General features: G+C 53.2%; 1 protein-coding gene across 1 annotated transcript in view; it reads right to left on the bottom strand.

The window, feature by feature from the left end:
• Positions 1 to 3,441: 3,441 nt before the first annotated feature.
• Positions 3,442 to 11,772, bottom strand: part of LOC119112557 (solute carrier family 22 member 5) — a 34,717-nt gene continuing 26,386 nt past the window's right edge. The window contains exons 7-10 of the mRNA XM_037236772.1: positions 8,314 to 8,538; positions 6,082 to 6,296; positions 5,557 to 5,744; positions 3,442 to 5,224 (exon numbers count right to left, since the gene is read on the bottom strand). Coding sequence (XP_037092667.1) covers positions 5,090 to 5,224; positions 5,557 to 5,744; positions 6,082 to 6,296; positions 8,314 to 8,538 — 763 coding nt within the window. The 3' untranslated portion in view covers positions 3,442 to 5,089. The remainder of the gene's footprint in view (positions 5,225 to 5,556; positions 5,745 to 6,081; positions 6,297 to 8,313; positions 8,539 to 11,772) is intronic.

The raw sequence follows: 11,772 nt of genomic DNA, 5'->3' as shown, positions 1-11,772 counted from the left end.
TAAGCCCCAGAATAAAAAGTCGATATTGACATTCAGCACAACCGACACCATCTGCAAACCTAGCCTCTTCAAGCCATTAAGGATAAATTATGAACTCTGATTCCAACCATCCGTCGAAAGTCACTGGTCCACCTTTGAGGAGCTGCTGGTCACGGTCGTCCACACAGGACCGCTGGTCCCGGCCATCCACAGAGGACCACTGGTCCGGTTATCGGTGCGCCGGTCGGCCACCCGGCCCTGTCCTGCGTCAGCCGTCGCTGCGCCCCTGCTGGCGGGAGATGCCCAGCCGAGAAGGCAGCATCTCAGCCCTATCGCGCCGAGGCCAACAATTGAGAGCAATCCCCCCTGATGATGCCACAATAGCGGCGGCACGGGCGGCGCGGCGCGCGCGGCCGTCGCCAATAACGCAGCCTGTCGCCGCCCTGTTTTCGGCGCCGGCTGCAGGCTGAGGGATGGCCTCCCCGGAGGCCGCGCTGGGCCCGGCCGGACTGCGTGACCTTCCGCGCTCCTGACGACGACACCCGACGGCCGCCGACACGTCACGGCCGGCCGCCACTCTCGCCGCCCATGAAGCCGGAATGCGGCCGGCACTATTTTTAGACGGTCTTCTGGACATACTTGGAGTGGGAGAAACTGTTTGTTTCGCGTCAATCTAAAATTTGATGTCAGGTAAATTTCGTTCGCAGTTTCTCACATTATCATTGTAAGGGAGAGGCAGTGAAAGCATCCAGTGAATGGCTCTTGCTTCCATACTCCGTCAATAACAGGTATGAGCCTTGTGATTCGCTGTAGGAAAGTGGCCATAGAACACTACTGCCCGGCAGCCTCGCGCACGTGCCGCACGCTGCCATTGACGAGCAGGGGCCGTTCGGCCTACGCCAGAGCTGACCTTGTTCAAAATAGCTGAGAGTGAGCGATAGAATCGTGGCAGGTTCCGTTATTTTGCGTGAAACCTTTGCTGGGTGATGAACCATACACGGCATTTCTGAGTCATGCAAACGTACTTGCGACAGCTAAGCGCATCTTTGCACTGCATATAGATCCAAGCAAAATTGCGTCTCAATTTTGCATTTCTTTTGAAACTTTGTGCAATTAATGAACAGTTAACTTTGACATGGCAGTGGTAGTCACATGACATGGCAGTCACACTTCAACTCCGCTGCGACTGGACGACTCCCCATATGTTGTCCACCACTTCAGGTGCTGTGCACTAGTGTCCGCTGCAGTGTTTACAGTGTAGTACCGTAGTGTTCTTGATGTCAGTGAACCAGCACAGCGGATTAGGCCGGCTTATGCGAGAGAATAGCTTTCTAGGTGAATATCCATGCATTCCCAAATAAATAAAGCTGTTTGGTACTATGTTATTGCAATCTTACACTAATTCTTACATTTAGGATTACAATTTAAAAATGGCCATCAGGCGTTTTTCGTGAGCCTTTATGTGGATTTTGCGTTACAGTCTTGCGTCAAAGCATGACAAAATTTTCGGAATCGCTCAAACTACCATCGCACGGCTCAACGTATTCTCTTTAATCACGGATATGATTTGCATGTCCTTATTTGACACTATCAGGCCGCTTCTCTATACTTACCGCACAGATCTTCCGACATCCGCTCGTGTCGCTACATTTTGGATAAAAGAGCAACCTGCATGTGCATATAGCGCAGATATGCGGCATATAGCGCAGACAGGCCGGCAGACTGGCTACATACGTGCTGCAACGGCCTCCCAGCAGCTAAATCCATGGACAATCGGATGAAAGTGGTTTAGGAGAGACCCATGCCCTTCAAACATTACAGCACAGGCCTGATCTGCCCCGCCAAGGCAGATGTTATGTCTGCACTGCCTTGTGCTGACGGACGTCACCATTCATCTAACAAGGGCAATCTAACAAGGGACGAGGAAATCTAACAAGGGACACTCATCTAACAAGGGACGTGCAAAATGACTTTTTGAGCCATGTAAGTTACTCAAAAGGTCAAAGGCAAAGCCAAAAGGCATGCCACACACGATATTTGAGCTAACTTTGTTCCGTTTGCACACCTTAGTGCTTATGTCAGTGATTGAAACGCATCTAGAGAGAATGATGAGCCAACTGGACTTGGTTTGATGCAATCCCTTTAATCAGGGCCTTGTTTGCACCTAACACAACGTTTCCCAAGATCAGTATTTGTAAATCGTACGCTGGACAAGGCCAAAAACTACTCACTCAAATTCGTACCTTAGATTATCTGGCAACCAAGTTTCAGCGAAATTTAAGAGCAGCTGGCACATAATTTGGTACCTTGGTGGTCAGTCTATCCTGAGACAGTCCCAGGATAGGGACAACCTGCCATATCACCCACCATTCTCAAGTCAATTCTCTCCAAACAACACCGTAGCCTTATTGCTCATCATCCCCAGAAATGGGAATGCACCCCGCTTCCGCCCTCCCCCTCCCCCACCCATACGCCTTTGCTGCTTACGAAGCTTCGCATACCTATTTCCGTCAAACCAACCTTATCCGCTTCAAACATTTGCGTGCAGTCAATAGCTTACGAACAATTGCGTACGTACTTACTGCACTGCGAGTTTTTCCCGATACGAGCTTTTGTTCTGACGAATTTTCGTTGATACAAACATTTGCCACGCGTACTTTTCACCATCCGAACATTTACTTACGAACAGCTGCGATCGTACTTTGACGTGAGCAATTTTGTCATACAAACTTGCAGGGTAGCATCGTGCAATACGCTCGGATGCAAGATGCATTCAGCAAGACTAGCCAATGATTGCCTCATTCATTATGACATGGTCGAGCAAGTTGTGTTGATTTCTTAAAATGCGGCTCTTAAAATGCGGCTAGACCTTATCTCTAGACCTTATCTCTAGACCTTATCTCTAGACCTCTCTCTCTGTCTGTCTCTCTTTCTTCTCTCTCTCTCTCTCTCTCTCTCTCTCTCTCTCTCTCTCTCTCTCTCTCTCCTCTATCTCTCTCTCCTCTCTCTCTCTCTCTCCTCTCTCTCTCTCTCTCTCTCTCTCTCTCCTCTCTCCTCTCTCTCTCTCCTCTCTCTCTCTCCTCTCTCTCTCTTTCTCCCTCTCTCTCCTCTCCTCTCGTCTCTCTCTCTCTCTCTCCTCTCTTTCTCTCCCTCGCTTCTCCCCCTTTTCCTTTTCTTTTCTCTCTCGCTTCTGCTCCTCTTCTCTCCTTTCCTCTATGATTAAATGGATGCATAACCGTGGATAAAAATCAGTGCATTTGAGTGATGAACCATGGAGCAAACTAGAAAATGTAAAATCGAGTAGTTTTGAATTCGACACTGATGCGGAATGAGCAATGGACTTAATCACGGCACAAAGATGAGCCTTTCGTAAAAAAACTACTTAAATAGGTCACAGAGGGGATTCTACAGTTTTGTCTGCATTCGGAGATAAGCGGCTTCGCCTGCGCTCGGAATGCCGGCGAGTAAGGCTGACAACCCGCTTCCTCGCACGGCTGCAGCGGCACGGGGCAGCAATTCTCTGGTCATCGCCTTGATGCTGAGTGACGTTAGCAATAAGCTGCAATTTGGTCGCAGGTTGGTGTAGATGCTTGCTGCAACACAGATTCGCCGCAAAACCCGGCCTCTCCATATGAAGACATTTGTAACCCGATAGTTTATAGACTGCAATCGGCAGCTCACAGCTTCACACTTACGGTTTTTGTTAACCAGAACAAAATAGACAAACAGTAGTTATGGCATAATCGTGATAATTTCTAGTCAGCTAACACCAGCCATCACTGTGTCTCCGAGCTGGTGAGTTTGCTCAGGAGATGTCATGCCTGAGAACAGGCTCATAGTCGGGACACGTGGCTCATAGTCGGGACACGTGGCTCATAGTCGGGACACGTGGCTCATAGTCGGGGCACGTGGCTCGTAGTCGGGACACGTGGCAAGTCACCGACGCGCTCAGCCCGCCAAAGCGAAAAATCGCTGCCGATGGAATGTCTGCTTATAAGTGGCGTAGCCTGAATCTCACCAGGGAAGGGGACAACTTGGATCATTGAGAACTTCTAGGCAAAGAGCTCTGTTCGTCGCTTATTGGCCCTGTTTTGGGTTTAGGGGACATACGCAAACATAAGGTCCTATTTTGATGCCTCGGGTCAGTTTTCATGTTATGTAATCCAAACACGTGTCTTAATCTGCCAAAGAGCACTGTTTTGTTTTAACTCAGGGCTCCAACCACCTCAAGAAGAGGGTATGGCTTCACAAGCCCCTTCCCTTCCCTGGCCAGGCTACTATCTGCTTTTTGTACAGCAGTAAGAATACCGACACATTTTGCTCTCCATGGATGACCATGCCGTAAGCCCATTGCAATGCGTTGATGGCAGGCAGACTGGCGCTGAGATATGGACCGATTCTTGCTATGAGCTACCGATCCTGAGAGGCTGAAAAGCCTGACCACAGACAAACTCGCCTGCGACGGTGTGCCGACGACAGCACCACCTGGAGTGCGCCCGGTGAGTCACACAGAGGGCGCTTGAATAGCCCTCGATGTCTGCTGGCGTCCAGCAAAGTTACCGACTCGTGATTCCCAATAATGGGGCCGTACGGAGGAGACTCTCTGGTTCAGAGTCCCCACATGAGCACATATCAGCTGCGTTCCATGTCGTCCAGTTCCCAACAGCAGGCTGCTTTTGGTCCCGGACAACGGAGCCATGCGGGGGCACTTCAGTCGCGTTCGGCGTCCTCCAGCGTCTCCGGCAGAGGACGGCTTCTGGTCCCGGACAACGGAGCCATACGGGGGCACTTCAGTCGCGTTCGGCGTCCTCCAGCGTCTCCGGCAGAGGACGGCTTCTGGTCCCGGACAACGGAGCCATGCGGGGGCACTTCAGTCGCGTTCGGCGTCCTCCAGCGTCTCCGGCAGAGGACGGCTTCTGGTCCCGGACAGCTGAGCCATGCGGGGGCACTTCAGTCGCGTTCGGCGTCCTCCAGCGTCTCCGGCAGAGGACGGCTTCTGGTCCCGGACAGCTGAGCCATGCGGGGGCACTTCAGTCGCGTTCGGCGTCCTCCAGCGTCTCCGGCAGAGGACGGCTTCTGGTCCCGGAGAGCTGAGCCTTGCGGGGGCACTTCAGTCGCGTTCGGCGTCCTCCAGCGTCTCCGGCAGAGGACGGCTTCTGGTCTCGGGCAGCTGAGCCACACACAGAGCTCCGACGCCGCCCAAACCTCCCATGACAATGAACGGGTAGGATGGACTGAGTATAGCCTGCCGACGCAGAGAACAGTGCTTAGATATGCCGAGGAACGGTCGACTGGAGACGGCCGTCAGCCGACCCGCTGGCAAATAACGCGCAGCCTGGCAACGCACTGCGGCGCAGAGGACAAACAGCCTGGAGTGTGTGTAAATGTTCCTTCATGATGACTTTCTTATTTTGTGACTTCTTAGCCTTTACTACTTCTTCTTAGTGTGCTGGCAATGCGCAATGAATAGGTAGCATCCTGAGCCAGACATGGATGAATGTTTACGAGCACCTCGCATCGACCATGTGCTTAACAAGACCTACATCAGCGACTAGCCGCCTGCAGAGAGACACGCACCAGCCGGAGGATGTAGGGGGTGAAGATGCCGGCGCCGATGCCGACCAGCGACGACAGCCCGATGGCCATGGAGCGGACGCAAGTGGGGTACAGCTCTGCCGACTGCAGGTACAGCACCACGAACGTGAGGCTGGTGCAGAACTTGCCCAGCATCAGCAGGGCCGTGATGGCTCCGCCGGTGCCGGAAACTGGCGGACAGAGGGCGGCGTAGAGTCAGGGCAGAGCGATGCCCGACGCAGATAGAGCACATTACAGCACTGTAAACACTCTGGGATGGCGGCGCCAGAACTGCCGGCACTGATGACAAATCCGACAGGGACTTGAATATGTCCAGGACACAGTCATTGGCCATCGATAAATGAAGATGATTCAACAATATAAGATGACAACAGTCCGGACCACGCGAACTTGGCGGGAAGGGCTTTGGCCACGCCTGCCCAGATGGCAGGAAAGCAGGGGTCAATATCAATAGCATCGCCAAGCCGCAAAGCCCACTAGTCGGCCACCGTTCCTGTTGCTTCTCACCATACTGCAACGGAATTACGGCCATCAGGGAGAGGCCAGAGCCGGTGAAGAACAGGAGCTGCGTGGGCCGGCGACCGAGCCGGTCACACACGTATAGCGCCAGAACGTTCGAGGGCAGCTCCACAACCGACAGCAAGAAGAAGTTGAGGAAGAGGTTGCCACTCATGTCGGAGAAGCTCAGCATCAGCCCGTAGTACATGATGACATTGATGGCCCTGCAGACAGGGGAGATGATATGCCATTCGGCGTTTTTCGGTGCGGAGCGACATGGTCATGTGCGCCAGGCTCCGCACGCATCACCATGTCAGCAGCCGTGAGCTCCGAGACGAGATATAGCGGTGCTGCAATCACAAACAGCGAAGACGGCTCCGCTGGTTACGTGTGCTGGGCTCCGCACGCATCACCATGTCAGCAGCCGTGCGCTCCGAGACGAGATATGGCGGTGCTGCAATCACAAATAGCGAAGACTGGCTCAGCAAGCTAGCGGTCCCAGCACAAGTCATAGAGTAACAGTTTCAATTAGATAACCCTAGATTGTGCCACTTGGACACATACCTCAAAACTGTTCCCTCACAAAACTCAAATCAAGACCGGGGCCTAGGAGCATTCTGATAAATCTTGCTGATGCTTTCCCATGTCGTGTGTCAGCATATGACTCAGCCTGCCCAAATGTGGATATCTTAATGTGACATTATTGCACTAAACGTGTGTGCCCAAAACGGTGCGCAGGCATGGGATGGGCACAGAGGGCGCGTGCCCCCTCCTTAAATTCCGCGGGCACTTCGAGCCTCCCTGGACCGACTATTAAGAGGCCGAAGGGCTGTTCGGAGGGAGTCCCGATCCGAAGGAACCGGCCCTCAAAGGCCATTTAGGCGGCCCTTGGCGCCGATTGGAGGCCCCCTGAGTCGACGAGGGCCTCACCCGTCAGAACGCTGCCATCTTGCAGCCTCAGCCCCTGCCTTCGCCGGTAGAAGGACACAACCTTTTTCTGTCGGAGGCATCTGCGGCTAGCCTCTTTACTTGAGCACCTGGGACAACACCGGGTAAGGGGAGAAATTGTGTTGTCTAGAGCAGCCTTTACCCCTTAAAAATACCCTACAAGTTGTGGGTGAACTTATTTCATCATGTCTGATGCTTGTTTAAATATCTCCAACTTTCAAACATTCGCTAACTTTTCCGTAAAACCCAGAAGAATTCCGAGGAAGCCTCCAAGAATAACATGCTTAGAAATGAGCCTTTGAAATGAATCACTGAACCACTGTGAAATTAATAGCACTTACGGTTTATTCCATGTAGTCGTCTAAACTCTGTTTCCTCCGGTCTATTTATCTTAAAATACAAACAGAGCTGCATCTTCTGGTAGCTATTGACTTCAGCTTCAATCGAAAAGACACAGAAGAAAATCGTGCCGCTCAAAATAAAGTGAACTAAGTCTCTTTTGTTTTGGTTTTTAGCGGGGGCGCTTTCACCATTAGGTCAACCTTCTGCGCCTCTCCCCTCCCCCCCCCCCCCCATCGTGACCAAGGCTCTGGCTGTGGCTCTAAGCGTATGCAAGCTACCTTTAGTGAGCATGACGACATGCTCGGTGGTCTGTGTTGATAATAATTTTGATGTTTGACGGCAGATTTTGCATTAAAAAATCTCATGAAATGCCATCGCGAACCGGGTCCAAGGCAGCGGTGTTCGACCCGGCAGGCAATGAGGTCGGCAGCAATAAGCGCACCAACAGGAGGTGAGGGCAACAACGTGTGGACCCGCGGCAATATGCGCACCAACAGGAGGTAAAGGCAACAACGTGTGGACCCGCGGCAATATGCGCACCAAAAGGAGGGGAAGGCAGCAACGTGTGGACCCGCGGCAATATGCGCACCAAAAGGAGGGGAAGGCAACAACGTGTGGACCCGCGGCAATATGCGCACCAAAAGGAGGGGAAGGCAGCAACGTGTGGACCCGCGGCAATATGCGCACCAAAAGGAGGGGAAGGCAACAATGTGTGGACCCGCGGCAATATGCGCACCAAAAGGAGGGGAAGGCAACAACGTGTGGACCCGCGGCAATATGCGCACCAACAGGAGGTGAAGGCAGCAACGTGTGGACCCACAGCCGGCGAGGATGACGGCATGTACCCACTAGTAGGAGGTGAGATCAGTTTCCGTGAACGCACCAGTAGGAGGCGGGACCAGTCTCCGTATACGCACCAGTAGGAGACGGGATCAGTCTCCGTACACGCACCAGCAGGCGGTGATGACGGCCGTCTTGAGCCGTAGCCGGCGTCCAGAGAGCAGCTGCAGCAGGCTGGGTGAGGCCGGCTGACAGCTTGTTCCGCTGGTGGTCTCTAGCAGCCCCTCCATGGTGCCGGGCGGCACGCCGTTGGCGACGGCCACCCTCCTCAGCACGGCAGTGGCGTCCGTAAGCCGGCCCCGGCTTAGCAGCCAGCGCGGCGACTCGTCCACCAGCCTGCGGCCGCCAAGGTACGGTCAGTGGACCAGACAGAGATAGAATCGTCCACAAGCCCGAAGCCGCCGGGCAACGGGCCATGGATCAGATGCAGATAGGCTCTTCCAAGAGCCTGCAGCCGTCAGGGAACCGTCAGTGGGTCAGGCAGGGACAGAGAGAGCGAGAAAGAGAGAGAGAAGGGGAGAGAGAGAGAGAGAGAGAGCGGGAGAGAGAGAAAGAGAGAAAGAGAGGGAGAGAGAGAAAGAGAGAGAGAGAGAGAGGGAGAGAGAGAGAGAGAGAGAGAGAGAGAGAGAGGAGAGGAGAGAGAGAGAGAGAGAGAGAGAGAGAAGAGAGAGAGAGAGAGAGAGAGAGCGAGAGAGCGAGAGAGAGAGAGAGAGAGAGAGAGAGAGAGAAGGAGAGAGAGAGAGGAGAGAGAGAGAGAGAGAGAGAGAGAGAGGGAGAGAGAGAGGGAGAGAGAGAAGAGAGAGAGAGGAGAGAGAGGAGAGAGAGAGAGAGAGAGAGAGGAGAGAGAGAGAGAGAGAGAGAGAGAGAGAGAGAGAGAGAGAGAGAGAGAGAGAGAGAGAGAGAGAGAGAGAGAGAGAGAGAGAGAGAGAGAGAGAGAGAGAGAGAAGAGAGAGAGAGAGAGAGAGAGAGAGAGAGAGAGAGGAGAGAGAGAGAGAGAGAGAGAGAGAGAGAGAGAGAGAAAGAGACAGAGACAGAGGCAAAGACAGAGACAGAGACAGAGAGAATCACTACCAGCCTGTGGCCGCCAGGGACTAGCCAGTGGATTCGACATGCATCATTTCATCTTTCGCTTGTCTATTTCATTTCGTCGACGCTGTGTGACAGCGGAGAAAGTTTGCAGCATGCAGTGACCTGCTACTGCTCTTGTGGCGTCACTTATGCAGTGTGCATTGCCTGATATGGTGACTTCTGAAATAGCCGACAGCAATAGCAAGGCTGCGAGGCTGCGACAGCAAGGCCACGAGGCTGTGACTGCTGCTCGGACATGGGATCGTGGCTGCCAGTCGGGACATATGCATTGGTGCATCAGCATTGGCTGCCAGTCGGGACACATGCATTTGTGCATCAGCATTGCCTGCCAGTCGGGACATATGCATTCGTGCATCATCATTGGCTGCCAGTCGGGACATATGCACTGGTGCATCAGCATTGGCTGCCAGTCGGGACATATGCATTCGTGCATCATCACTGGCTGCCAGTCGGGACATATGCATTGCTGCATCATCATTGGCTGCCAGTCGGGACATATGCATTGCTGCATCATCAGGGGGATGAATATCTTGGAATCAACTGAGACAAAGTTTTGCATTGACACATGGATTAGTAATAAACTTTCACGTCTGTCGCACTGTACCAATGTTTATATTCGTGACGAGAGAGCAGTTTTTCTTTGATACTGCTATAAAATCGTATTCGATATTAGCGCAACATATTTTACGCCGTGGAGTTATGCACCGCCAGCAAAAGGTCATCAAAAGGCTTATAAAAAAACATCAATTTTTGGTAACAACCCAAAGCTGTGCACTTGTGAGAGTGCTCCAGAAGTGCGGGCCAGGTTCAATGTTGCGATTGTTTACACATCACAGTGATGACATCACTGTGATGATGATTTGCCGTTTATAAGCTTGCTGTGAGGGCGATAAGGGTTTGTTGGTTTAGTTTCGCCGGCAATGAAACGTTTCTTCCGAACAATGGTCTGAATAGGCGTTCCAAAGGCTACAGATAATGCACACGCATTTTATGATAGGCCACCCGGCTCCTCTGTTTACCACCAAATGACTACTACGGGAAAGCCTTTGTGAAGGTACCGGAAGCTTACCCTAGGGCAATGTGACCGGGCTACGACTTTAACTAGGGAGGATCGCGAGGCGCGGAGGATCACCAGACGGCCCGAGGGGCGTCGCGGCTCGGCCGGCAGTGAGGCGGTGTCTGCTACTAAACCCAAGTCATTCTCCCCGCCGGCTACTGAGCCCGCGCCGCGTTTTGAGCCCAAACCGATAGCTAGACGAAACTAGCTAGCTAGATAGCTAGATAGCTAGATAGATAGATAGCTAGCTAGAAACCGAACTCGAGCCTTTTCTTAAGCTTTTGTTTTCAATTGGTTAACAGTGGCCGCTCGCCCGCTCCTAACTAACATCTCTACCGAGCCCTCTAGCAGCGCTCTCAAGAATCTCATCCAGTACGTGTAGAAGGACCTCGTCTAGTTTGGCCACTATGTGCGGGTATGGTCCGCTATCCGGCAGAGCAGCATCTGTGACTGTAGCTCACGCAGCTTGTTCCGGAACATCGTGCAGCTCCGCGAGCTGCCGCAGCACACACAGGCCAAGGTGCGGCCCGTCCTCCAGCGTAACGGGTGCTGGGGCCGGCCGGAACAGCTGCTGCTGGACATGGCGGGGACGAAACCGTGATCCGCGAACAACGGATGCTGGGGCCGGCCGGAACAGCTGCTGCTGGACATGGCGGGGACGAAACCGTGATCCGCGAACAACGGATGCTGGGGCCGGCCGGAACAGCTGCTGCTGGGCATGGCGGGGACGAAACCGTGATCCGCGAACAACGGGTGCTGGGGCCGGCCGGAACAGCTGCTGCTGGGCATGGCGGGGTACGAAACCGTGATCCGCGAGCACGCGATTCCGACACGCGACACGCCTCACGTGAGCAGCAAACCGGGGGTCTTTTTCAGCCCAGGGTTTTTGCTATCCCTGAAATAAACTTCGAGGCCGTGAGGTGCTCCGAAATGATCTGGCGCCGACCAGTCTCACAGTCGCCACCGCTAGACCTCAGCGACGGCGAGCTGCGGGACATAGTGCAGGATCTGTTGGTCATCCTTCCCTATTCGGCTCACACACAGGCGGTGGAGAGGGCCGTGCGCATCGTCACCGAGGCGTGTTCGGCGCAGATAGGGAAGGGGCGTGGTATGGCCTCAACACGGCCAAGCTCAGGCAACGCCAGATTATCCCCAGCGTCACGTCTAAGAAAGATCTGCTCTGGAGGTTTACTGGAATTGATTAATTAATAACATTCTTAAAAGCATCAGACTCCCGTTTCGACTTCCATTCGTTTTACACTCGCCCGAATCTTTATCGTCCTCTATGTCCCAATTGTTCAAAGTGCAAATTGATAATGCATGCATGATTACAAGATGCGCTGTGTTTTCTTTTCAGCAACTCAAAGGTTGTTGTATTTCTATAGCAGCCGCTTTAAATGCGTCTGCCACAGGCGGTCGTAGCA

Source organism: Pollicipes pollicipes, unplaced genomic scaffold, assembly GCF_011947565.3.
Source record: "Pollicipes pollicipes isolate AB1234 unplaced genomic scaffold, Ppol_2.1 Scaffold_7261;HRSCAF=8764_pilon_pilon_pilon, whole genome shotgun sequence".
Lineage (NCBI taxonomy): Eukaryota > Metazoa > Arthropoda > Thecostraca > Pollicipedomorpha > Pollicipedidae > Pollicipes > Pollicipes pollicipes.
Note: the sequence above shows the minus strand (reverse complement) of the source record. Positions and strands in the feature narration are given on the sequence as shown.